Source organism: Mercurialis annua, linkage group LG2 (genome assembly GCF_937616625.2).
Source record: "Mercurialis annua linkage group LG2, ddMerAnnu1.2, whole genome shotgun sequence".
Lineage (NCBI taxonomy): Eukaryota > Viridiplantae > Streptophyta > Magnoliopsida > Malpighiales > Euphorbiaceae > Mercurialis > Mercurialis annua.
The window spans coordinates 5,988,378-6,014,584 of record NC_065571.1 but is presented as its reverse complement, the minus strand read 5'-3'; the positions used below and the strand labels follow the sequence as shown (position 1 = coordinate 6,014,584).

The following is a 26,207-nucleotide window of genomic DNA, read 5'->3' as shown; positions in this document are numbered from 1 at the left end:
AATGAAATTAGCATTGATAGGTCCGACTTGTTTTAAAAGAATAACCACAATGATATTTTTTTTCACAAATGAGCAGTACAAAGTAATTTGTATCAAACAAAACCAATCCCATCAATTTCCAATACAATCAATGGACCTATTTTCCCTTTCTTTCATTTTCTTTTCATATTTTACAGTACTAAATTGCTGCTGCTATGTTAATTTAATTACAAAACAAATCATCATATCAACGGAACCAAAATAAAGTTTCATCGATTGTTCCGGAACAAGCTGAAATCCCAACGACGCATCAAACCATCTATGATATGGCTAGCGGGGTTGCGCTCTACTGTCAATGTGGCTTTTGTGTTACTTGACAAGTCGGTATCTGTTGAGTTCTCGACGCTAGCTGAAGTATCACTACGGGCAGAGGTAGTTGTGCTTCCTGGTTCCACAGTCGATGTAGGAGAGCCAACGCTCAAATCAGGCGATGGATATGCTGTTGATGAAATTTGGCCATGGATAATCGGAGAGGAAGTAGGCTCTGTTTTTGAAGACTCGTGTTGCTCTTCCATCTTCAAATGTTCTGTGACTGAAGATGGACTATCCTTTTGTGAAGATTCGACGGTTGTGGGACCAACACTCTGTTCTTCGGCTTGTGGATGTTGCTTCTCCAAGTCCTTTAATGATGCAATTACTGCTTCCATTAACATCTGAAACACAGAGACAAGCATATTAAAGAAAAAGGTCAACATCACTGCACAGAGTGATGAAATTACGAATTACTCACCCTTTCTTCCTCCTCAACGTCGCATGGAAAGCCTGCCAAGTCATCTAATTGATATTCTACATACTGATCATTATCCATTGTTGTTGGAACATGTGGTCCGTAGGGGTGACCGCTGGATAAATCAAAACTGATCATATTGGATGATGATGATGGTACATAATTGCCATTAGTTTCTCCACCCTGCAGAATAGAAATATATCGTGTCAGAGATCTTTTTTGTGCTTCGAGTATGGAAAAATGGGAAACTAGAAATACCTCAGCTTCAGATTGATCACTCGTAGATGGAATATCGGAAGGAACCTGAACAGAGTCAAAGAAACAACAATCAAATATTACATTTAACCTAGAAATTTAGAGATCTAGATTAAACAAATATGCTATATCCTCAACATTGCATAGCAAGTGCATTTCTCATAAACAAGCAGCAAGCTTGACAAATGTAACCGACCTCTATGCGACTCATCGGTCTTTTGGGACGAACTTGCTTAATTGCATCTTCGCTGCTGCTTCTTGATGGTTCAGGAACTAGTAATCAATCAACAGGAGAGTGAATAAATAGTTTGCCAAATAAAGGCTTGATGGAAATCAAACTTAAAAGCTTAAGAAAGTCTGGAAGTTATTTGAACCATACCTTTTGATGGAACTGAAAAATCCATCATACTATCTACACTGCTCCAACTATTCTGAAGCTAAAAAAAAAAAATTAACAATTGATACTTAGTAGTGCCTAAAAATACGTCTCTGCCAATTAGTCAGGAGACTCAGGGCCTACAACCAGATGGATGGAGATTTAATTTACCTTATCTAAGTAATTATGTGTTGTGTCTATATATGTAAGCCCCACCTCATCCTCTGGAGGATGCAGAACATTGTGGAAAAAAATATTTATCGAATCAAAGTAAAACTGCGGTCGTGGAGAGTTGTGATCTCCCTCGAACTTGATAATATTCTTGTCTCCCTGAAAATTCATGCAGATGAATACAAGTGCAAGAGTATAAATAAAGAATTAGACAACAGATGAGGGAAACAAAACAGTAGTGTCGAAGTCCAAGAGATGAATGTCAGATATAAGTCATTTAAATACTTCTGAAAGTATCAAAAATATCATACAAACTTCTCAAACAAGAAAAATGTTTTAGAAAATGTAGAACATATAACTTTGGAACTTGGTAGGTAGGATTGTCAACCCTCGGAACTTTAGCATGGAACTCTGACAGCTTTCAAAGGGAAAAAACATAGGCAAAAAATGCATGGCTGTAACAGTAAAATACAAAGTTTTTGCAAGTGCTCGTCATTAATAACACTGAAACTTACCATATAAGCTTCAAATATACGATCTGAGTGATGAGGGTGAATAAAATCATCATCAATGGCATGCCCAAATAAAGCTGGAACAAAGCAAGACTTTGCCACCTAGTATACAAAACGAATAGTGAAAAAAGGTTACGACTTAACAGGCAAAATTATTACTACTGCTAGTCCAAAAATGATGGAGGAAATATCCTATTTGGATGTCCCAAATTATTAAAAAAATGTCTTTTTTTGAGTTCCAATGATAAATATTTTAAGAAGATAACGATAAAGACAAAGTAGCCTACCCCCTTAATCCTAATGCCTTTTTCCATCTTTTTGGGACAAAGGGAGTAACTTGACACCAGCAAACGGAAGCATAAAACAACATCCAATTTCTTATGTTTTATCAGACAAACATATTATTTCAAGTACTTGTACCGAGAGTGCTTATATATACTAAGAACCCTCTCCAGCTACAGGGTTTCTAGCACATTAACGAAGCCATCTTCTAAGTTGAATAAATTACCTAATACGCCTCATGATAAACTTTTATTCATGAATTGACATTTTCAATGTCGTCAAAGTTTGCGTGTGATAACAACTTCACAATCCACTGGTAGTTTGTTAATAACTTAATTACTTGAAGGAAATCCCCTTTAACTGAAATCCTTCTAAATTTGAATTTAGGCATAATATGGACGAGTTTTACCACGATAAGCTTTCTCATCAAAAGCTAAACAATACCAGAATGGCCTCGGAAATAAAACTTAGATAATTACGGGCCAAAAGCTTCAATTTAACGCAATGTTTAGTTTATTCCAATCAAACTCATCGTAGCATGCATTAAAAATTAGCATTAATATGTTCTTCATAAAATCGTAATAATCAAGATGCACAGCATAACAAGCAAGGAGGAGTAACAGAACCTTAATAGTGTTAAGATCCATTATGTCAAACTTCGCTTTTTTCTGGATTGTCCTTCGCATATACTGGATAGCAAACTTCACCTATTACATAAAGGAAATAAGATTAGCAGCAAGATGTTATAAGATTGAAACTTATGCACAAAAAGATGGATATACACAGGTGATTATGTGGTCAAAACAGTCACTATAGATCTATTAAAAGTTATCAAGATCTTTCATTATTTGTATAGCTCATACGCAAACATTTACCATTCATTAAATTCAACAAAGCTTGTATATGATAAAGGAATACAGGAAGAGAAGTATACTGTTAGGTGGGGTCAAACAGATCTACTTACAGTAAATTTAGGAAAACGGAATTTGTAAGTATCCACAAGTTCCATCATCAAGTCAACCAAATCAGAAAAGGGACTGTCAAGAACCATTCCAGCAATTGAAGGATCCTCAGCTCCGTACAAAAGGCTGCCAAAAGCCACACATTACAAAGAAGCAAAAAAAAATTAGAGAAAAAGAAATAACATATAATGTTTTTTCTTTGAATAAGAAAACAAAGGCAAGAAATTTCAAAATTTTATGTTTGAAATTTAGGAAGATTCTTAAGCTAAATTTTGGATATTCTAAACAAAGAGAGCCAGGATATGTAAGAGAAGGGAACTGAATCTTGGATTTAACTAAATTCTGGACAGAAAGTTCAGAATGACAACCTGGTGACAGCACCCATAGAGCGGCCCCATAAGCCAATCAAAGAGACATTTCCATCTTGCCGCAAATAATCAACCACAGCATTAAGGTCATCTTTCTGGAAAGCATGCAAATAAAATATGATGGTAGATCCAAGATAATACACCAACCATAATTTTTTTAAGGAACAAAATGGCGATATGTGCAAGAAGAAAACTTCCCAAGGAAAAAATGAGCCTTAATATACTATGTCATAGTATGCACTAAATAAAATTCATTAACAAAGGAAAAGGCACATCAGAAAATCAATATATTGATTGATGTGGTTGCACAATTAGCATCACTAGTCAAATTACTGACAACATGCTTAAACACTTACTTCATTCCATCCTAGAGTAACATGCTCTCCTCCAGAAAGTCCAGATCCTGATAAATCAAGAGTGAAAACTGTGATATTTGAAGGTAGCAATATAATAGCAGCTTCACTACCATCAGCCCTGCATCCACTGCAAAGAGAAAAAACAGCCAGTCAGCAACAATTGATCTCAGCAATAAAAAGAAAGAACAAAAGGTGGCTAATTAATCATTCATTTGTCTACAAGCCACCAGCCACCCAAAGGATTGAACCCTCTTGCACACACTCCATTGAATGCCAACTAATGAACAGACCCATCTAGATAAGCAAAGTTTTGTTTATTTCTGTAAACTGAAATACATCTAAAAAAAAAAAAAAAAAAAATCTAATCGGTTAACAATCTTACCACCAATGAATGTAGAAATTAGGAGAAACTTAAATATACCAGTCCCATAACAATGAGCAATGTTTATTCTAATCAAACCTAAGTCCTTAATCCCACAGTTACCTGTTTCCATGACAGTATATCACACAAGGCAAAGGCTTTCCTTCAGGACTAACAATGGGTACATAATGGCTACATTGAAGAACATCCCCTCGGCTATTTTTAAGCTGCAGAAAATTCAAAACAATTCAATAATTTAAAAATCAAACTTCCAAAAAGGAAATAAGAATTTTGATTTTAAACAAATAAATGGACGGAAAAAAAGGAAACATCGTTGTAAATGACATTCATAATCTTGATTTTGTGGGACAAGTGTCAACTACTTGTTCATTACCTCCAAATCCTTTCTTTGATACAATTTTCCTCTCAGGGTAAACTCTTGATCCAACAAGTCATGTTTTGGATTGTACTCTGCTCTGCAGTCCAAAAAGTCCATTATCTCGGAGAATCATAATCAGAAAAATGAGAAAACAAATCAACAAACTTATAACATCCTTCTCACAGATGTGTCGTAAAGCATAGATACGGTTATATCCGGATAAGAGCACACACAATAGTAATACCACAACTCGAAGTTTCTTTTACCCTAAGGCATTCGATGCAGAAGTTCTATACAGTTTCCGGAATTCCGGTTAATTGATAATTCTATGCCAATTTTTTAACTAAATGAAATTCTACATCTATTAAATACTTCTATCAAATTAACATCTCATGTTTAGAGGCATTTTCAAAGAAATTTAATTGTGCAATAAAATTAACAGTGACAGATCTAAAATTAGGAACACACCACTACAGAAGATCCAATAGTAAATATTTGAATCCCAAATCAAATGAAATTTAAAGCTTGAAATCTAAATTATCTCTTATGAAGGCAAAAGATTCAAAATTTAGCTCAAGTAACAAAAAGGGTATTAAATTGGAATTAAACCCAGATACCAGATTCAAATTCTACACAGATTTAAAAATTAAAATTCTATTCCAAGTGCTTAAGAACCAAAATTCGACTTAAACGTAATAAACCAATTGCATAAATTAAAGTACAGAATCAAACTAAAAAAGAATGAAATCATAGAAAACAAAATAAAAATTGAATACCTGGGAGGGCGTATAATAAAGTTAACAAGTTGCTCCATAAAAGATTTTGATTGGGATTCCTCTTTATTTCTTTTTTTGGTTCTGTTGTGTTTATACTTGTTTAGCAAATTTAAAATAAAAAAATAAAATTAAGAAGCCAAATTTAATTTAAAAAAAACAAGAAACAAAGAGAAGATACTCTGTGTGTGTCTGAAACTGAATTAATCAGACAAAACAAATAAGGGAGAAGACCGGCCTCTCTGTTAATGTTTACTGTCAATGTTGTTGTATTATTTGTATGTGTTTTCTTGTAATTCTATAATTTTGTTTTGTTCCTTTCATTGTTTAAAAATTACTTAAAATGAAAATCTGATTTTTTTTTAAATTTTTTCACTTTTTGGCTTTTGTTTTTCTTCTCTACCGTACATATCTATTTCTCTTACTATTACACACATGTGAAACTGATGTTTGCGTGGCTCTTTACACGTGTGTAATGCAATGAGCAAAGATAAGTTCCTGGGCTGTTCATTTTGTGCTTGGGCCAATTCTTCAATTCGATTTGAAATTGGACTTTCTATAAATATACTCATTTTCAGCTAAATAATCGATCAATCTTTTTTTTATATAAAAAAATACACTCTTTTAGTAGATTATTGATAGATGGCGTATTTTTATAATAAAAATTAATTAGAAAAATGTATTTTTACAATAGCAAAAAATTATAACATATTTTTACAAACTAAAAAAAAACATATGGGACATAATTTCTTTTTTGAAATTAGCTTCAAATGTTAAGGGTTGAACTCACAAATATCTTAAAAAAACAATAGATTTTTATTTACGATTTTTTATCTCACGCAACAAATGTGTCACGTTATTTTTATTATAAGCCAATAAATATTTGCGATAAATTTTTTTTATTTATTGCATTTTTTATCTAAATATTCACACATGGCAAACGCCTCATTGATTGTTGCACAAATAACGTGGCACAACCGTTGCGTTGAATTATTATTCTTTATTTATACCTCACAAATTATAAATATACAAAAATCTCTTAAAGAATTTTTTTTTACAAAAATACCTCAAATTTTAAAATAAGCTGATTTAGAATTTTAATAGGACAATTCTTCCCTTCCTTAATAACAGTAAAAATAGGAAAGAATTTAAGCTTCCAAAACAGATCTTCAATCTCAAACCAAAATCATACCATTGCAGTACTTCAGAGCACGCAATTCTTTTACAATCGACGCAACAACCATTAATCATCAGACAATTACATACAACCTTTGATCTTAAAAAAGATCAAACAACGAATCATCAAGAACAACAACATAAATAAAAAAACACTAAATTTTAAGTTTTTACGGTTCAAAATTCATAGAGATTCGTGAAATTATTCAATAGCTAGCTTTCTGTAGATCATGAATCCTTCAGACTAACAGATTTAAGCACAAAAATAATAAAAAACCTAATAATTTTATCAAATCAGAATTGAAAAGATAAAATTAAAACTATAAACTCAATTGTTAATAAAAATATCGCTTGATTTTACTTCAATTTCAATTTATTACTAGATATATATTCATTTACTTCAATTTCAAAATCATTAATTTATTTATTATTATTTTTAGAATTTTGAAATCTGCAGATTGAGTTGATTTGAGGTTAGCATTCTACAAATTTAATTTTGAAATCTGCAGATTGAGTTGATTTAGAGGTTACAAATTTGACAGTTCTAACTTCTAAAACATTCAATTTATGTTATGTTAATTAGTAGATACTATAGTAACTATACTACTATAAATCAGTGTCTCTCTTTGCCGGTTCGTGAGATGTAAAAGGCGTTGAAAATTGAGTTATTGCTGAACCAAAAGTCTTCATCGCAGCACAGCTCACTTATCTTATCATAATAAAAAAATTGCTATAAAATATTTATATGTCATTGTAAGTATCAAAACTGACAGTCATGGATAATAATTTAATTAAGAATCAATGGTGTAATCTAAATATAAAATTATTGGTTCAAACTTTCAACTTATACAAATGATGAGATCCAAAAGTGAGAGAATCTGTCACAATTATAAATTAAGTAGTCGTATCGTATGCCTTATTGAAAAAGGAAAAAAATTGTCGTATGCCGCAATTATGCGGAATTAATTTAACATTATTTACTAAATTTGTTTATTATAAATATTACTTATATTTATTTATTTAACTTCAAAATAATATATTAGACATAATTTTTAATTTGATTCCAATTAAAATTAACTTTAATAATCAATTGCTCTATAAAATTAAATTTGTTATTTAAATTAATTAAAATTCAAGAAAATACTGTGTAGTAATAGCTAAGGGAGAAGAAGAACTGAGCTGCTCGTGAGCATCTAGGTGTTCGGCTCGATAAGAGCTCGATTCGTGTTCGTTCGTAAACTAAACGAACCGAGTTCGATCTTGATTTTATGTTTGATATTTAAACAAGTCGAACATGAATATATCGGTGTTCGGTTCGTTTAGGTTCACGAACGGCTCGATTAGCGGTTCATGAACGAGTTCGAATAAGAGTTCGGGAACGAGTTCGAATAAGAGTTCTGGAACGAGGTCGAATAAAGTTCGTGAACAAGCTTGTTTAGAAACTCAGGGTGTTCGCGGACTGACTCGTATTTAAATTAATTTATATAAATACCTTATATATAATTTTAAAAATACAAAGGTTTAACAAAACTACAGTTTCAATATAAAAAACTGACATAGTTTTGTGCGAATTTTATTTGTTGTAGCTATTAAACAAACAGATTCGCAAACGGGATTGCAAACGGACTCGTTTGGCACTTATCGAGTTTGTTCGTGAGCTAGTTCGCGAGATTATTCGTTTAAACTAAAGGAACAAACACGAGCCGAACATGAACATTATAAAATCTAAACAAATCGAACATGAACACCCTTCAAAGCTCGAACGAACATGAACACCTTGTTCACTAAACGAGCTGAATATGAATACTCCAAATCTCGGCTCGGCTCGTTTCGTTTACATCCCCAGTAATAACTCTTTTAATAAAAAAATTAAAACTAAATATTTAATTTATATAAATTAAAAATTTATGAAAATGATAAAATTCATAGGAACTGGTATAAATTAAAAACAACCATAATAGTATAATAATTTAGCTAAGAATCTACCATTCATGGCTAGTCATGATGGTTGCACTTATATTCATTAATAATATAAGCACTTAGTCCATGTATTTCTTTAATTCACACATAATCTAAATATAGAGTTTTAACTAAATTTAAAAATTATTAATTTCCATTAATACTTTTAATAATGATGTGAAATAGGATTTAAGTATATTTTTTAGACCCCACTTGATTCAATTAATATAATAAAGAGTATATGTAAAAAAATTTACAAATTAAATAATCATAAATTATTATTCTAATTAAATAAAAAATAAAATAGGATCACTATATATATTAATATCTTTTCTCATATTCATAATAGATAAATATATAAAATAATTAAGGATAGTTTTTTTGCAACTTTCATCAAGATGATCATAAAACTTCAATCACTTATATAAATAATTAAAAAACTTTAAAAATACAAATAAAAAATAGATTTATTCACTGAATGTCCACCGATATTCTAAGTATTATATATAACAAATTTATTATATATTTTACTCATAATAATACTATTGAATTTATTAAATACTATAATAGAGTAACACGTTTCTCTTATTTTTCTCTAAAAATCTGCATTTACTTTCAGAAACTCTAAAAACTTAATTTTTTAATTGTCATCAATAGTACAAAAGATGTGTTTTTTTGTGTTGATGATGATAACCAATTTAATTTTAATTTTATTTTGTATTTTCTTTTAATATTTGTTATCGTTATTTTTTCATCATTTTTAAAATAAAATTAACTCCATTTTGAGTAGAAATTTAATATGAAGACTAGATCAAGCCGCCTCTACCATAAAAATAAAATTATTTGATCATAGATATTTTTTTTTGCAATAATTTTAATATGTTTCTAATTACTTTGATTAAGGTTCGTTAGTTGTACTTTATAATAATAGTTTATTTTGTCATCTTTAATAAAAAAATTGTATATATAAAAAAAAGAATTTGGTTGTATTGTTATGTTTAAATGGTCATATAATATGACTTTTAAATATATTAGGTGATCTGTAAATAATATCGAACATGTTATTGTTTAAACATTTAGTTCTACGTAAGCTTAAATATGTATATTTAATTTTGATAATTGTTGTATGTATATAGCTTAATAAAAAAATGAACAAATTGAACATCTAGTGATCATGCGAAATTTATATTCGATTAACACGATAAACAAAATACTAAATTTAGCAATTGAAATTAAAAATAATTTTTGATGAAAACATATAATTTAAATATTTTCGAAGGTTGGTAGAAATAATGAAAATGTGAACGACAATAGATAATTTGTTGCTTACATGCTTCAACATGTATTTTTTTTAAAAAAACTTAAGATTTTTATATGTGATGACTTTTTCATTTGATGTAGTCGTCTTAGTAGATTCCATGCTTAGTTTATAGTTTACTTAAATTAAATTTCAGTTTGCAACCCCTAACATAATCAGATAACTCATTTATTGGCTAAAAAACGTTTTTGTGAATGATTATCGTTCTTATTGTATTGTCGATGAGTCTTTGATTTTTATATTTTTGGTACTTCAATAATTGAGATTAGTCTTAAATAAAATAAATAAATAATACTACCAGAGTTATGAATTGATTAAAAATAAAAAATAAATACAAATAATTAAAATGGATATTTAAAAACCATTATAAATTCATAATGTTTTTTCAACTTCCAAATGTGATCAATAAACTCTTATCAGAATCTTGAGAAAGAGAGCATAAACAAATTTCCTCCACTCAAAAGTACACCCCTATCTCCTCTACAAAAGCCAAAGAGCCCCACAAATTTTCTTGCTTTACCCGTCACTGCCCTTTCTTACATATAAAAAGTCTTTTTGCAACTACTAAAACTGCTCTCACTCTCTCCCCCTCCCTCACTCACACAGCCAAAACCATCAACTTTTCTGCTCCACCAGCCATTTTTCTTACTGTTCCAAGGTCAGTTTTTTCATCAATGTCCATTTTTTAGTTTTTTTTTGGTCTCATTATGAGTTAAAGCTGCACTTGATGTCAAACATGGTCAGTTCTTTAATATAGAAAATGAAAAAAGTTGACTGAAGATCCATAAATTGTATACTATGCATGGAGTTATGAATTCTTGAAGTTAAAAGATAATTGAAGTTTTAGTCTTTTTGTTTATTTTTTGTTGGGCTTCTCTCACTAGAAAGTTCTCTAGAAAGTTTGAAGATTTGTGTTTGTTATGCTACCTTCCAATTGTTCATGATGTGTTATTATTGTTCTCCAGTAAGATGTTGTTAAGGGCTTGGATGTTACTATTTGTTTAATTTGGGACATTTTGGTCATTTAAAAAAGTGATGTACTTTATGAGGTTTGTTTATGCAAGTTACTGATCTGGTCCACCAGGAACATGATAGAATAGTAGCTAGAAAACATATGCTTTATTGTCGTTTTTCATTTTATGCCACAAATTCCTTTCTCCTTATCAGAAATTATGCAATAAAGTTTTTTCATTTTTCATTTCACATAGGAGAAAAGGAAATTACTTGGCATGTATTCAAATGAAATAAGATTCCGCAGTTTGCTGCTAAGTGCTTATACTATTTGAGCTATAGCTCATTGGTGTGTAGTTGGATCTTCTTATTTGCCCTTTAACCATACAAAATATGCTGTTTTGTAGTTTAACTGACTTTGAATGGTAATCATTATTGATAATTGACATCCTAACAACATAAAAGTTGATTGACATTGTTAAACAGCAGTTAGGAGCATTAGATCTCACCTGAACCGGGTAAGAATGAAATAATGGCTCCTAGTGGCCTAATAATAATTAAAGAAATGGAATTTGATAGGAGTTTTGCAGGTGAAATAGAATTAGAGCTATTGGAAAATGACATGAGGAAAATGTAGATAACTAGTGGGTTTGTAATTAGATCAGTTTTTAAGTTGGTCACCTTGATGTTAAGTTTTAAGATGTTAAGTTCTTTGTTATTCACTTGTTCTGATTTTCCAGCAAAGTGTAGGTGAAAATGGCACAGATCTTGGCACCCTCTGCACAATGGCAGATGAGAATCCCAAAGAATTCAATGCCTGCGAGCCCCCTGACGACGAAGATGTGGAATTCCCTGCTGCTAAAGCAGAATAAGAAAGTCGCAGCTAAAAATACTGGCAGACTTAGGGTATTTGCAGTGAACTCTGACAACAGCACCATCAATAGGATGGAAGATCTTCTAAATTTGGACATCACACCATACACCGACAGAATCATCGCTGAGTATATCTGGTACATACTTATTTCGTAGTATTTCTATTTTTTGTTACCAAAACATATCCTGAGGGAGATCTCATCTACAGTCACAATTGGTATAGCCTTCGGCTTCTTTTAGTTGGCCCTTCTTAATTTGCTTTTATTTTCAAGTAGACTGAACAAGTTAACTGTATCACTAACTAATGATACATACATTTTTTTTGAAACAGGATTGGAGGAACCGGTATTGATGTGAGAAGCAAGTCAAGGGTAATAGAATAACAAAAATATCAGCTAGTAAATTTTTCCATTTACTAATGCATATTTTTACTGCATCCTGTCACATTGCTGATCAGTTTATTCCTTCAGACTCTCTCAAAGCCTGTGGAACATCCATCTGAGCTTCCCAAGTGGAACTATGATGGGTCAAGTACTGGACAAGCACCAGGAGACGATAGTGAAGTTATTCTATAGTAAGATTCCATGAGAATATTGACAAATTTCTGCATTATATTCATCATCAAGCAAAGCCTTAACTTCTGATTTTATCCAGCCCCCAGGCAATTTTCAAGGATCCTTTCCGTGGAGGTAACAATATTCTGGTGAGTGTTAATGGAGCCAATAGCTAACGATTTTGGTTTCGAAATACCATGTTTGTTGATATTGGTTTTGTTTTGTTGTCTTTGTTGATATGGGTTTTGTTTGTTTTGTAAAGGTAATTTGTGATGCATACACACCAGCAGGTGAGCCTATCCCTACAAACAAACGCCATCGCGCTGCCAGTATTTTCAGCAACAAGAAGGTTGCAGATGAAGTTCCATGGTACGTCCCAGTCTTGTTTTCATGCAGTACTCCAAATTTTATAAGCATTATCTATATATGCTGGGAAATATTCATGATTTTGAGCTTTGGAGCCATTTTCAGTTTTTGTTCTTCCATTTTATGTCAGTTATTCAATATATTGAGTAAATTATTATGTACTATGTTTGTGATAACTTAGGCAGTTATGTTTTTTTCATTAAATTTCTTAATCTAGGTTCGGAATTGAGCAAGAGTACACCTTACTCCAACCAAATGTGAAGTGGCCTTTGGGCTGGCCTGTTGGAGCCTATCCTGGTCCTCAGGTAAGACTCTTCAGTTCAGCCATTCAGTTTCTCGTAATCTACCGTGACATGGAATTTGAAGGTGACCAGCTCTTCTATATTTTTCTCAGGGTCCTTACTACTGTGCAGCTGGAGCAGATAAGTCATTTGGTCGTGACATATCAGATGCTCATTACAAGGCTTGTTTATATGCTGGAATTAACATTAGCGGCACAAATGGGGAGGTTATGCCCGGCCAGGTTTAACCCTCACCGCGAGCTTTTGCATGTTTTACTTGCAGATAACTGAAGTAATGCCGTAAGCTTGACTGCTCAGTTTCATTACCCTTAATTTTTTCAATGTTTTCCAGTGGGAATATCAAGTCGGTCCAAGCGTGGGAATTGAAGCGGGAGATCACATTTGGTGCTCAAGATACATCCTTGAGGTAATTTTTATTTAGTTGTTATTCAAAAGAATGCCGACCTCATCAGCAAGATAGTCAATTTTTTCTTCCTGAACAGAAGTAAGATATGAACTATAATAGCACATTGTTCATGTTAGATTCCAGGGTAATTGATCCTGAAGATCACTGAACTTTTGAATTTTTTCATTTCAGTCACTAAACTATTTTTTTTTCATTTTTTTTCATTTTAGTATTTTATGGCCAAAAATGCTTAGGTGGCAGCCGAAACTAATTTTTTTTTAACCTGAAAACTTGCCATATATGCATTATTTGATCTAAAAAGTCATTTTCAAAGTGAAATTATGTATGTGATAAATTTTCAAAGTAAAACTTGTAAAATTCGGTTGTCACATGTCAACTTCCGGCTGCCACAAGCATTTTTGGCCTGAAGTATCAAAATGAAAAAAAATGAAAGTTCGGTGATCAAAATGAAAAAAAAAATAGTTTACTTACTGAAATGAAAAAACTCGAAAATTCAATGATGGTCAGAATCAATTACCCTAGATTCCATCTTAAAACGCCCAACCGATATAAACACATGTCCACTCACACACACAACCAATATAGAATTATCCCACTTCAACACTCCCCCTCACGCGTAGCGTGACCGAGCAGAGCAGTCGATCCTCCTCATGCCTCGCATGGGCCTGACCAAATTCAAATTTTAAATTGTGTGAATGGACAAACTCTGATACCATGTTATATTCCATCTTAAAATCAATTGGTATTAAGTAAAGAGGTCCAACCAATATATAAACACATATTGTCACACACACAACCAATGTGGAATTATCCCACTTCAACAGTTCAACTCAAATAAGCTTTACTTCTAAACATAATAGTATCAACTGTAAAGTTAACCTACTGCATCTTCATGCTGTCTATTGAGTTCTTTGGTTCGATCCATATTGCTCGTCTTAGATTGGACTAACAATTTGAAACAATCAAAACTAGAAACAGGACAAAATCGAGCTAATTTTAGTGAAAGGACCGAGTATGTTTTAACGTTTACCTTCTGTCCTGACAGAGAATAACAGAACAAGCTGGTGTAGTTCTCACCCTTGATCCAAAACCTATAGAGGTGATTTCAATCTTCATGTTAAGTTTTTCGCCTTTAACTCAGAATTTTCATGAGATAATTGTAAAACTCTTCGTTCTTTGTGCCAACAGGGTGATTGGAATGGTGCAGGATGCCACACCAATTACAGGCAATATGATCTTTACTTGATCTTGCATATAAAACTCTTATACAATATAAATACATATGAAACGTACCAGAATCGTTTCAGTAATACTATATTTTGTGTTACAGCACAAAGAGCATGAGGGAAGATGGCGGCTTTGAAGTGATAAAGAAAGCAATCTTGAATCTGTCACTTCGCCACAAAGAACATATCAGTGCATATGGTGAAGGAAATGAAAGAAGATTGACCGGAAAGCATGAAACTGCCAGCATCGACCAATTTTCATGGGTATGATCAGAGGATATCTGTATGACTGTATCCAATTCCTAAGACTGAAATACATTTTCGTACGCTGCTAATTATGTTTTCCAAAATTTAACTTTCAGGGAGTGGCTAATCGTGGCTGCTCAATCCGAGTAGGGCGTGATACCGAGAAGAATGGCAAAGGTACTGCATGCCCTATTCTATTCATACATGTCAGCTTTCGTTAATTGTTTCCTGTTAGTTTCATTGCCAGAATCGACATCTGCTCCAATGATCAAGTGATCTTTCTGTTGTTGTTTTTCTGTCATAGGGTACTTGGAAGACCGACGTCCAGCCTCCAACATGGACCCGTATGTGGTGACCGGATTACTGGCGGAGAGTACACTTCTATGGGAACCAACCCTTGAGGCTGAAGCTCTCGCTGCTCAGAAGCTTTCGTTGAAAGTTTAAGGTGATTTCGTTGAAGACAACCTCATCAGCGCAGGAAGTAATCGACTTGAATTTCATTGGCCTGCGCTGAGGGAAAGCTTTCTGGTGTTAGTCCTTAGGAATGATCTGTGTAAATAAGAGTCCTGATGCTATCAGATTGTAAAATGGTCTCTTGGATTGAGAAACATCATATGGATAAGGATTCTTCATTGCCCATATTAGTTTTGTACTTATGGGTAAACATTTATTTACTTATTGTTTGAACCATTTTTTATTCAGCTTTTTTGGCAATTTCTGGGAAGTTCTGTTTGGTGATTTCACATCAAGTTCTTGATTTTGATTGCCCTACATTCCATTTGTTGTTGAGTTTGTTTCTTGTTATTGGAACAAACTATCCAAAAAGATGAGTAGAAATTCACTTTTTATCACCATTTACTTTCTTTGTTCATCAACTTTCATGTACCATCAACAAGGGCTCTTTTCTCCTTTACCAAAGGTCTATGGTTCGAGTTCTGAATATCGAACAGTTTTAAAAAAAAACTATAAAAGAGTTTTCTAGTCTTAACGGGTATTATCCAGCTCGGTGAATTAGTCATGACAGTGATTCCGGACATTGCAGTGCCTAACCAAAAATAAAATAAAAAGAGAAAGTGATTCGAGGTTAACTTTGTTCCTGTATTGCCTGTACAGCAAGAAAAGCTTATTATTCCAAGAAAAAGGGATACCTATCCAACACTTAATTGGATTCCTTACCCTTTAATGATTAAATTCCAGCTAACATAATGAACTAAAAAACATTTCCTGAAAATCAAGAAAATCTATCTAGCAATGTAGGACTGTCAGTTCATATCACCGTGTTATAAATATGTCGGATACCTATTCAAATTTAGACATAATTTTTCAATCTGAACCCGACATATTTAAGCAATCCTGTAATTTTTCAATCTGAACCCGACATATTTAAGCAATCCTATTAAAATATCAAACATACACATGACACATTTGTTTAGCATATTAACATGTATAAATTGTCCAACCCATTTATCAAAAAAGTCATAATAGGTCGTTACATACACAAAAAAACTTATCTAATCTATTTAACACGTTTTTTTTTAAAATATATTCGACTTATTTTTTTTATTAAAATGAATACAATCAAACAACAAACATCCTAAACAATCACAAACCATCATACAACAAACAACAAATAAAATTGTAATTTATAATTATAAATTATAATTTTTCATATATATGTTATATGAATATATTTGTATCACATATTATAAGTAAACTAATTAAGACAATTAAATAAATAGACTCAAAAATGTCTTTGACGGGTTAAGAAGATTAATTGAATATACTATTTTACCATGTCATAAATGACCTATGATCCGAAATTATATAAATTCAATTAGAACCCGCTTAATTTCTTGTGTCATGGACACGAGTCTAGTCGACATTGCCAGCCCTATACCAATGGAATAAGTAGAGGAAAATAAAATATAAATATATAAAACCACCTTTGTTCAGAAAAGAATATTAACTCCTTATTTCCTTGCATTACATATATGCAATTCTCTGAAGCAGAGTGAAATTAAAAAAAAATCCTTTTGTCTCATTGCTGAAGGAGGTCATGGCTTCAGGAGCAACTAAATCAGCAGCATTCTTGCTGTTCATCATCAACATTGCCTTATACTTTATCATACTAGTCATTGCTTCATGGGCAGTCAATCATGCAATTCATAGATCTTATGAAACAGGTACCAAAAATCTAGTTACTCGGAAAGCTTGTCGATTCTTACGTTTCAACATTTCATTTCGTTTTCGGAAATAATTTCAAAACTCTGAAACTTTGTATTCTATAAAATGTAATTTTGCCGTTTCCAATTTCGCTTCCGAAATTCTAGAACTTTATACAATGATGTAATTTGACCGTTTCACACTTCAGCATTTTCCAAAAACGTTTCGAACTCAAAAAATTTATATTAATAGTCTGTTCTTGTAAAAAATGTAAATTTGCTATTTTTTTATTTTTAGCGTTTTTATTTCATCATTTAGATATCCGCGCTAGCCATAAATATATGCTAACGCGTTGTGTTTTAATAATACAGCGTCTCTTTTATCGATTCCTGCTCATATATTTCCGATATATTTTCCGATGGGGAACATGGCGACCGGTCCTCTCGTCATTTTCTCTCTGATTTCCAGCATGGTTGGCATCGTTACATCTCTAAGTGGACTATATAATATGCTTCAATTAAATGTTCCAAATTTGCATACAGCTGCTGCGTCTTCTGTCACAGCCTTGTCACTCACTCTTCTAGCCATGGGGTTAATTCATATTCCCACTTTTTTTTCGTTGTTTTTAATTTTCAGATCATTTGAGTTTAAAATTTATTATTTATTGTGCAGATTGGCATGTAAAGAGATTAACGTAGGCTGGACCGATGCAAACTTGGTAAGTTAGTTCAACACTAAATTCACAACTATGTACACGAATATAATTATTATCACCCCTAAGGTCAAAATATTTTTCGGGTTAATTTCTTTTACAGTCGCTATAATAGTATTTATAAAATCAATAAATTAAGGTACATTGTGCCCACTCAACTTGGCACAAAATATCAATTAAGCCATGACTCTTAAAAAAAACACCCTAAATTTAATTTTTTTGCTCGTTTTATCCTTTCAACTTTAAATTGTCTAACAATTGTCTGCACCATGAGCTCTAATTTTCATATACTGCTCCAATTATTTTGGAGCCACTTCATCTTAGGGGGTGAATTGGGTCAAAATGTCAAATTTATAGTGTTTTTTTTTTCAAAGTCATGAACTTGACCTTAATTGACCTTTTGCGTCTAATTCAGGGACAAAATGAACCTTTCTTACTTATAAAATAGTTACCTAATCACTTTTTTATCGACATAAGTAATCATTTCGCGACTTGTTTTATTAGTAAAACTAAAGTTTGATTATTAAAATATAAGAATTTAATAATCTGTATCCAAATGGTAAAAACACTATAGTTTGGTAACCGCAAAATTATCCTGTATTTTTGTCTTATATTTAAAAAAATCATTATTTTTGGTGGATCTAACAATGGAAGTGGTTGTGTTGAAAAACAGCGGACACTAGAAGTGGTGACCATAATAGTGAGCGGCACCCAATTGTTGTGCACTGGTGCCATTTATGGTGGGGTTCAAGACATTCATGCACCATCAACAGCCTAACCAACCCAACTTCTTTGATCATTTCCTATGTTTGCCATGATTTTTATTCTTTCTGTTGAGAATTTCTGAGCCTTTCAGATGTAATGTATTCTCTTGTTTTTCAATTGGATTTGTTATTTCTTTGATTTGTTTGGTTTCTGCCATTTTCATTTCATAATCGATCATTTTTATAAATGGGTCTATCAATGGACCGGATTAGCTATTACGGGATTTTCACATTTCAAAGCACTTTCAAGCGAGTCTCTCAATTTCAATTTCGTTAAGTGATTTGGTCCTAATTAATAAAAAGGGCTCTCAGTTAACAGAACTAAAACTGAAAAACTCATTTGGTTTAAAAATTTATAATTTTCGGGAAGTTACTGAAAAAGTTAGTGTCGAGAAAATCAATTTTTTTATTGCTTGGTTCACTTAATAACTTCCCGATAAGTTGTATTCTATTTTTAATTAATTTAAATTTAAAGACAATATTATCTTCGATAACTAAATTTACAAATTAAATATAGAGATATAATAACATTTGAATTAATTTAACTAGAGAAATAGAACTTACCTCCGTTTTACCAGAAAAGTCATTTCCCTATTTAAAGAAAAGTCAACCCATCAACTTTTCATGAAATAGATTGACAAAAATAAATCAAGTAAGAAAAAAATGCTATTTCCCGAGAAGTCAGACTTCCTTAGAGAATTTACCCTCAACCAAGTGAGGCATAAGTTTATTTCTGAAACAAGCGATACCGAGCTGTTAATTATGTATCTTAGGGACCTCAGCATAATTTTCTCTTATATTAATTGGCAAAAATATATAAATAAAATTTAATATATACAACATTTCATAATTTTTAATATTATAAATATATTCCTATATTTTTATTATTTACATATTTACCCCACGTTTCTTGTCCTCCATTTAAAAAAAAGGCGGTTTTTCCGTATCCGTTTTGCGTCGTTTCTGTTTTCCGTTTTCGTGCTACTTAGATTACATCAAATGCATTACTTTTTCTAATTATCAAGATACATTAATTAAAGAGATAAAAATGAATGATTAAAGTCAAAAATATTTTATGGATAGAAATTATTAATTAGAACGAAATATTAAAAAAGAAAATATGATGGTGAAATTAAAGGGGTTCACATATTCAGACAACCTCCTACCGTTGTTAGTTCATGGCTTACTCATGATCTTGTTGGAGCATCAAATAGTAGTTTTATCATAAATTAGTTTTTTAAAAGCTTTTGCTTCCCTTTAAATAAAAAGAAATTAAAATAATAGGTCAAAATAGAATTAATAATAATTGTATTTCATTGAAAAATAGTGAAAAACATATAACATTTTCATATTTCACTTATTGAAAATCACATTTTGTCAAATCAAATTAATTTCACTAGAATTTCGTCACATCATTCCTGGTATAGTTTTTACTAGAAAAAAATTATTTTAACTACAAATAATTAATACTCCAAAAGCCAGAATAAGGCAGTTTTTTCGCATTATTTCTGGAATTATATAAACATGTAATTATGATTTTGAATGTGTACTCTTTGTATGAGGCAAAAATTAGCAAAGAAAAACTTAATTTCAGGCAAAACAGTACAGTTACATCCTTATACTCGTGAGCAGAGAATATTTAAACTCCTCAAGTCTAGCTCAATAAAATTCAACCATTTAACATATAAAAATATGGTGCAAATAACCCCTTACCGTCAGCTAACCCCAATCATGTTATTGCTCATTTTTTAGTACATATATATATACACACACATTTCATATATTCTTGCAAATTCTATATCTTTTTTTTATATATAAAGTTTGCAATGGAGGCGATTGCTCTTGCAACGGCTCTTTTGGTTGTAGTATCTTTTATGCATATTGTAAATGGAGTAATACATAGTAAAGTAATTGAGAATCATAATATAAATTATGGGAGTGATCTTTATCAGGGAAAATGGGTTTATGATTCATCTTATCCTCTTTATAATGCATCAAATTGTCCTTTCATTCTTCAACAATTTAATTGCGTAAACAACGGTCGACCGGACCGATATTATCTCAGTTATAGATGGAAGCCAACTTCCTCCAGATTACCAAGGTTCTAACTTTTCCCTTTTCTTTTTAAGTTTTTACAGTGATTTATGATGTATGGAAATGCTGAAACCGAAAATCACGAAACAAAACAGTATTTTATTTATAAGAATGGGTTAGAAAAATGAAGTTTTGGAGTTATATAGTATTTTTGGAAATGAAAATAAAAGACCGATGAATAGGATTTGATCGATAACTTTCCGTGGTCAAGACAAATAAACAGGTTGAGACGTGCATTGTGCATAGAAACGCTGGAACCCGGAACTACGAAACATTATTTTCTATAGGAATATGTTATGAAAATAAAGTTTTGGAGTTTGAAAAGTATTTTCGAAAATGGAAATGAAACACGGAAGCAATAGGATTCGATGAGTTTCCATGGTCGAGACAAATAATTGTCTTTCTAAAACGTGTGTTGTAACTTGTAAGTGGTAGTTAGATCACACCTTGTATGTTCAACTGCTTTCTTAATGAACACTTAACAAAAGTTGATAAACTCCAACTTGATAAAATTAGGTCAAATTTTAATGCAGGTTCAATGGAAGAAAATTGTTAACAAAAATGAGAGGAAAGAGTATAATGTTTGTAGGAGATTCTATAAGTTTGAATCAATGGCAATCTCTTAACTGCATGCTCCACACAGCTGTACCAGAAGCCAACTACACCTTATGGAGAGCAGGAGGGTTATCTACGTTCAAATTCACAGTAAGTTCATATTTAATTTGTTTTCGTGTTCATTTTTATTTTCAAAAACGCTTGTAAAAATATCTTTTTGACCGTTTTCAGTTTCAGCATTTCTCGTTTTAGAATTCTGTTTCCGAATTATATAATTTCTACCGTTGATGTCGATTTTTACTGTATGTAGGAGTACAATGTTACAGTAATGCTGTCAAGGAATGCACTTCTGGTAGACACAGTTGCAGAAAAAATGGGAAGAGTTCTAAAACTTGACTCCATCAGTAGTGGAAATGTATGGAAGAAAGCTGACACATTGATCTTCAACACATGGCATTGGTGGCTTCACACAGGACGAAAGCAACCGTAAACATATCTATCAAGACGAATTCTAAATTTTAAATCGAAAATCATACATCGAAAAGCTGTAACTGTACATATATAATTCTGCAGATGGGATTTCATTCAACAAGGACATAAGATTTATAGAGATATGGATCGATTGGTGGCGTACGAAAAGGCACTACGTACATGGGCAAGATGGATCCAATTGAATATTGATCCTGCTAAAACCAAGGTCTTCTTCCAGGGTATTTCCCCGGATCATGAGAAGTAAGTGAATCTTAAAAAAATAACTACATCAATAGTCACTACTGATTAGGGGTGAACATTCACCAAACAAACCAGTCGTGGTGACCAAAAAGTCAAAATATAAAAACCCTAAAATCTAACCGACCGAAAGTAATTGGTTCAGTGAAAATTTTGCTCACCCTTAATTACTGATTAGATTAAATCAAAGACCTTTAAAGAATCAAGAAGGACAATTTACCAATATTCGCTGACAGTTCTACAGATTGGGGCGACTCGTCGGGAAAAAATTGCAGAGGAGAAACAGAGCCATATTTGAAGCCTAACTACCCAGGAGGTGTACATCCAGCAGAAGCTATTGTAGAAAGAGTTTTGCCGACTATTTCAAAGCAAGTTACTTTGCTTAACATCACAGCCCTTTCACAACTGAGAAAAGATGGGCATCCTTCAGCTTATGGAATCGGTGGGCACCGCGCCACAGATTGTAGCCATTGGTGCCTTCCCGGAGTTCCTGATACTTGGAATGTGCTCTTACAAGCAGCTCTCAGTTAGATCTTTAAATGTTGCAGTGTTCTACTAGTGTAAGGAAGTATTCTTAGCAATTAACAAATTGAGCATCACAGTTTTGGGTTTTCCTCTATTCTCTTTGCATAATTACCAGAATTGACCAAATTTACATTCGCATTTATCCAAATTATAAAAGACTTATGCTATTGTTAGCTGATAAATAGTCTTTAATAACTAAGGATGAGCAGACAGTCAGTTAAACCAGTTTAACCGATCTATTTTGGTCAAGTTCGGTTAATTTTTTGGTTAATTCCGTTATATCAGCTTGGTCAATAAATGTTTTTAGTTCGGATAATGTTAATTGGTCTAAATATTTGTTTAACCAAATATTTCATATTTTTAATTATTTTTATATTTTTATCAGTTTAACCGAATTAATTAAATTATCCGACTAATTCAATCAGTTCAGTTTTGCGTTTTTAAGATTTGGTTTATTCAGACAAATTGGTTTCAGTCAAAATTGATACTTCGGCTGGTTCGGTTAAAGAGAGAAAATAATCAATTTTAGTTAAATCGGTCAGTTCTTAACTAAACAAACCGTTTGCCAACAGTATCGGGCAACATCTAATACAAGACGTGTCCTTCTCACACCAAATAAAGATTCACTCCAGTCCCGACTAAAGTATGTTAAAAAGAGCATCAAATGATTGAGATTTAAGACAATATGTGCACAGCATATATCATTCAGAACTCTGATTCAAATGCAAAGTAATATAGCATTATCCATTGCAAATCATCTTACTAAACAGTGAGCAAAAAATTTATAATTTACATAAACTACCCATAAGCAAGCTTAAACTACAAAAATTAGTACTGGAGTGAAATTTTGTTGACTTACCTTTGCCAGCGAAGTTTTCTGCCACCTTCTCGCATAGTCTCATAGGCAAGCTTGTATTTTTCAAGAGATGATGTACCAGCTTCTATGTATTTACAGGCTGATTCTCTCATACTCCACGTGATGATTGGTTGCAGTTCTTGAGGACTAACACCAGATTCAACATTGTCCACAGTACCATACTCGGCATTTCTAGTCCACCGATGTAAAATGTAGCGCGATGGAATTTCTTTTATGTCCAACAAGTTGAAGACTCTCAAAATATGTCTACACAGAATACCTTCAAATTCAAACATTTGACAGCTACAGCATACATTCAGATTGGATGCGCATAAAGTAACTGCGTGTCTCTCAAGCTCATTACCGCACCTCCTTACTGAATATCTGCTAACTGTTCCTTCTTCATAAGTCTTTATTCCGAGATACTTATAGCACTCTAGTAGCTCATTTTGAAATATTTTGAACATGGTAAGTGTATAAAGCTTTCTACATTGTTCTTCAATAGGTTCTTTTGTTTGCAAAAAGGGCTGCATGTTGTAACAATTGAAATCCTCTTTTCTTTCCTCCTCCCGCCATCGAGCAAGACCTTGGTCATATCTAGAAATGAATTCTCCAAGTGATGTTTTTGGTGTCAAGCTTGTACCAAAGAAAGATTTCAAACATTCTTTGATCGGAATGCCCGCACAAAATTTTGTTCTCAAGTAAAATGGAACCCAGCTTTCACGATTTTCATACATTTCTTTAAGCCAAGTATTCTCTTTTAGCCCATATTTGCTTATCAGTGCGCTCCACATAGTATTAAGTTCAACAGATGTTTGACTCTCGTATATACACTTCTCATATTCAAATCTGAACTCGTTTGACATTGATCTGAAATTCTCTCGCTCCTTAACCTTAATTTGCCATAATGAAAAACGATGAAGTGTTCCAGGAAATACTTTTGCAATAGCTTGTTGTAATGCTATGTCTTGATCGGCTATAATAGACTTTGGTCGACATCCAGACATTGCCCTTAGCCAAGTATGAAACAACCAAGTGAATGACTGCTCTGACAAATTGGCAATTAGAGCACAAGCAAGAAGTACTGGCTGCTTGTGGTGATTAACACCAACAAATGTTGCAAATGGCACTAGATAATTACCGTTCCTATATGAAGTATCAAGCACAATAGCATCACCAAATTGACTGCAAGAGAATCTAGACCTACCATCAGCCCAGAAAATATTCATGCATCTACCACCATCAACTTCTACTGAATAAAAGAATCCAGTATCATCTGCTTGCTTAGCCTGAAAATAATCAAGAAGTAAACGATACCAATCGCTCCCAATATTGTTTTCTTGAGTTCTCTCAATAGGGTCCCCGTTATTTATTTCAGCTATATCTATAGGATCCAAACCAAGATTTACATCATCTATGAATTTCTTTGGAGCATTATAGTTTTTCTTATGAGTTCCTGTCTGAAGCGCGAGACCATGATTATGCTCTTTTTGAAGACGGTCCACAATCCAAGTTCCAGATTCTTGTCTCTTAATCCTCATAAATGCCCCACAGCCTAATCTTGCAGGATGCTGAAACCCTTCCTTGGAGCACACAAATCGTCTGGATGTAATGGACCCATCATTCTTTGAACGAAATAATTGACCAATTCGAATTCTAAATCCAACAGTCTCTGCATACATTTGATAGAAGCTATATGCTTTATCTGCTGAGTTGAACAATAGACCAGCATGAGGCTCAGATTTAATTTGTTCTTCATCCCCCTCTCTTCTAATCCTTTTAACATTAAGGACACCAGATGCACATGGGGAGCCATAATCAAAATTCTCAAGCAATTTAAATTTCGGCTTTTGAGACACTTCAGGTGATGGTTTCTTAGCTCTAGGAGCTCTCTGCTGCATAGCAGGAGGATGACTATCATCCACAAGTCCAAGTTCATGATTATGATCCTTTTGCATTTGATCAATCACCCATTTTCCAGAATCCCGTAATTGCACCCTTATGAAAGCCGGACAACCCGACCTAGAATTAAGCTGAAAACCCTCCTTTGAGCATACATATCTTCTAGATGAAACTGTACCATCGGTACGAGATCGATAGAGCTGGCCAATCCTAATTCTGAATCCTATCCGAATCGCATAAGCATTATAAAATTCACGAGCATCATCAGATGAATCAAACTCTAGCCCTAAACATGGTTCAACTCCCAACTCTTCTAAATTGAAAGTGTTGAGGTTATTATTGGCTCGAATCATGCCTGATGGATATGCTTTTACAATCACAGAATTCACACAGTCACCATTGTTGAGATTGGCATCTGAACTGCATTTGTAGGAAGCACCGGGAAGGTAATTTTAACAACAAAAAATAAAGGAAACATTCATGTTCAGTGATTCTAAATTTCACTTACTCTAGCTAAATTATGCTTATAAGAACAAGAATAAGATTTGCCCAGATGATTATTTTGTTGTAACTATAAAATAAACCAATGAACAAATCAGTTCCAATAAAACCCAGAAAAAAAGGCAGTAAAGGAATTACAAATTTGAGTCAAACTCAGTGGTGAGTTAGGGGCAGACGAGTTACCTTCTAATATCGGAGAAGAGACCGGAACTGGAATGAAACCCCATATACAAACGGAGAACAAGGAAAAGGGTGGAATTGAAAAGAATTTGAGGTTGGATTGATAATAAATAATTGAAAACAAAATGTGAATTATCAAGTTCTTTAGAAAATGATTGGCAATTAAAGAAACTGGTAGAGGAGAGAGAGGCACTAAATCTTATTTTAATTAGCTCACTAATCTGAGAGAAAAGACTGCCCTGGCTCCTCTTCTTGCTCCTTTCTTTGCCAATTTTATATTTTCTGTGG

General features: G+C 32.7%; 5 protein-coding genes across 8 annotated transcripts; 3 read left to right on the top strand and 2 right to left on the bottom strand.

The window, feature by feature from the left end:
- Positions 1–27: 27 nt before the first annotated feature.
- LOC126669239 (uncharacterized) lies at positions 28–5,864 on the bottom strand. Of its 2 annotated transcripts, XM_050362653.2 has the most exons (15): positions 5,743–5,864; positions 5,565–5,645; positions 4,804–4,885; positions 4,533–4,636; positions 4,049–4,175; positions 3,693–3,787; positions 3,327–3,450; positions 2,989–3,069; positions 2,084–2,182; positions 1,569–1,727; positions 1,401–1,458; positions 1,218–1,294; positions 1,025–1,069; positions 770–949; positions 28–692 (listed from the first exon to the last, which is right to left on the bottom strand). In XM_050362653.2, exons 2-15 carry the CDS (start codon positions 5,600–5,602, stop codon positions 249–251), a joined length of 1,713 nt encoding a protein of 570 aa, XP_050218610.1. In that variant the 5' UTR covers positions 5,603–5,645; positions 5,743–5,864; the 3' UTR covers positions 28–248. The 2 variants fall into 2 exon arrangements, with proteins under 2 accessions (XP_050218610.1, XP_050218611.1); XM_050362654.2 differs by lacking the exon at positions 5,743–5,864 and having other exon boundaries at positions 4,804–4,880; positions 5,565–5,660.
- A 4,659-nt stretch (positions 5,865–10,523) lies between these two features.
- On the top strand, positions 10,524–15,639 carry LOC126667591 (glutamine synthetase leaf isozyme, chloroplastic). Of its 2 annotated transcripts, none has more exons than XM_050360595.2 (14): positions 10,524–10,672; positions 11,716–11,975; positions 12,170–12,209; positions 12,309–12,412; positions 12,493–12,541; positions 12,655–12,761; positions 12,976–13,063; positions 13,153–13,281; positions 13,392–13,466; positions 14,512–14,565; positions 14,655–14,692; positions 14,797–14,956; positions 15,055–15,115; positions 15,243–15,639. In XM_050360595.2, exons 2-14 carry the CDS (start codon positions 11,722–11,724, stop codon positions 15,380–15,382), a joined length of 1,299 nt encoding a protein of 432 aa, XP_050216552.1. In that variant the 5' UTR covers positions 10,524–10,672; positions 11,716–11,721; the 3' UTR covers positions 15,383–15,639. The 2 variants fall into 2 exon arrangements, with proteins under 2 accessions (XP_050216552.1, XP_050216551.1); XM_050360594.2 differs by having other exon boundaries at positions 10,525–10,672; positions 11,706–11,975.
- Positions 15,640–16,865: 1,226 nt separating this feature from the next.
- Positions 16,866–18,716, top strand: LOC126669439 (membrane protein PM19L). Its single transcript, XM_050362902.2, has 4 exons — positions 16,866–17,121; positions 17,473–17,692; positions 17,774–17,819; positions 18,487–18,716. The coding sequence occupies exons 1-4, from the start codon at positions 16,995–16,997 to the stop codon at positions 18,589–18,591; spliced, it is 498 nt and encodes a 165-aa protein (XP_050218859.1). The 5' UTR covers positions 16,866–16,994; the 3' UTR covers positions 18,592–18,716.
- A 1,550-nt stretch (positions 18,717–20,266) lies between these two features.
- On the top strand, positions 20,267–22,574 carry LOC126667223 (protein trichome birefringence-like 43). The gene is made up of 5 exons (XM_050360191.2): positions 20,267–20,678; positions 21,205–21,376; positions 21,537–21,712; positions 21,800–21,958; positions 22,192–22,574. Exons 1-5 carry the CDS (start codon positions 20,404–20,406, stop codon positions 22,484–22,486), a joined length of 1,077 nt encoding a protein of 358 aa, XP_050216148.1. The 5' UTR covers positions 20,267–20,403; the 3' UTR covers positions 22,487–22,574.
- A 623-nt stretch (positions 22,575–23,197) lies between these two features.
- Positions 23,198–26,195, bottom strand: LOC126669830 (protein FAR1-RELATED SEQUENCE 7-like). Of its 2 annotated transcripts, XM_050363396.2 has the most exons (3): positions 25,923–26,175; positions 25,747–25,809; positions 23,198–25,658 (listed from the first exon to the last, which is right to left on the bottom strand). In XM_050363396.2, exon 3 carries the CDS (start codon positions 25,589–25,591, stop codon positions 23,336–23,338), a length of 2,256 nt encoding a protein of 751 aa, XP_050219353.1. In that variant the 5' UTR covers positions 25,592–25,658; positions 25,747–25,809; positions 25,923–26,175; the 3' UTR covers positions 23,198–23,335. The 2 variants fall into 2 exon arrangements, with proteins under 2 accessions (XP_050219353.1, XP_050219352.1); XM_050363395.2 differs by lacking the exon at positions 25,747–25,809 and having other exon boundaries at positions 25,923–26,195.
- Between the last annotated feature and the right edge of the window lie 12 nt (positions 26,196–26,207).

What these genes read in the sequence shown, in the direction of transcription:
- LOC126669239 (XM_050362653.2), bottom strand. Translation starts at nt 5,602, where the DNA reads ATGGAGCAACTTGTTAACTTTATTATACGCCCTCCCAG. An exon ending in GTATATTTGAAGCTTATATG is followed by an intron (nt 1,728 to 2,083) that starts GTAAGTTTCAGT and finishes ATGAATTTTCAG; the next exon opens with GGAGACAAGAATATTATCAA. An exon ending in ACGTTGAGGAGGAAGAAAGG is followed by an intron (nt 693 to 769) that starts GTGAGTAATTCG and finishes TCTGTGTTTCAG; the next exon opens with ATGTTAATGGAAGCAGTAAT.
- LOC126667591 (XM_050360595.2), top strand. Translation starts at nt 11,722, where the DNA reads ATGGCACAGATCTTGGCACCCTCTGCACAATGGCAGATGAGAATCCCA. An exon ending in GTTGCAGATGAAGTTCCATG is followed by an intron (nt 12,762 to 12,975) that starts GTACGTCCCAGT and finishes TTCTTAATCTAG; the next exon opens with GTTCGGAATTGAGCAAGAGT. An exon ending in GAGCCTATCCTGGTCCTCAG is followed by an intron (nt 13,064 to 13,152) that starts GTAAGACTCTTC and finishes TATTTTTCTCAG; the next exon opens with GGTCCTTACTACTGTGCAGC.
- LOC126669439 (XM_050362902.2), top strand. Translation starts at nt 16,995, where the DNA reads ATGGCTTCAGGAGCAACTAAATCAGCAGCATTCTTGCTGTTCATCATC. An exon ending in TCATAGATCTTATGAAACAG is followed by an intron (nt 17,122 to 17,472) that starts GTACCAAAAATC and finishes TTAATAATACAG; the next exon opens with CGTCTCTTTTATCGATTCCT. An exon ending in GCTGGACCGATGCAAACTTG is followed by an intron (nt 17,820 to 18,486) that starts GTAAGTTAGTTC and finishes GTTGAAAAACAG; the next exon opens with CGGACACTAGAAGTGGTGAC.
- LOC126667223 (XM_050360191.2), top strand. Translation starts at nt 20,404, where the DNA reads ATGGAGGCGATTGCTCTTGCAACGGCTCTTTTGGTTGTAGTATCTTTT. An exon ending in ACTTCCTCCAGATTACCAAG is followed by an intron (nt 20,679 to 21,204) that starts GTTCTAACTTTT and finishes ATTTTAATGCAG; the next exon opens with GTTCAATGGAAGAAAATTGT. An exon ending in TATCTACGTTCAAATTCACA is followed by an intron (nt 21,377 to 21,536) that starts GTAAGTTCATAT and finishes TACTGTATGTAG; the next exon opens with GAGTACAATGTTACAGTAAT.
- LOC126669830 (XM_050363395.2), bottom strand. Translation starts at nt 25,966, where the DNA reads ATGGGGTTTCATTCCAGTTCCGGTCTCTTCTCCGATATTAGAAG. An exon ending in CTCTTCTCCGATATTAGAAG is followed by an intron (nt 25,659 to 25,922) that starts GTAACTCGTCTG and finishes CTACAAATGCAG; the next exon opens with TTCAGATGCCAATCTCAACA.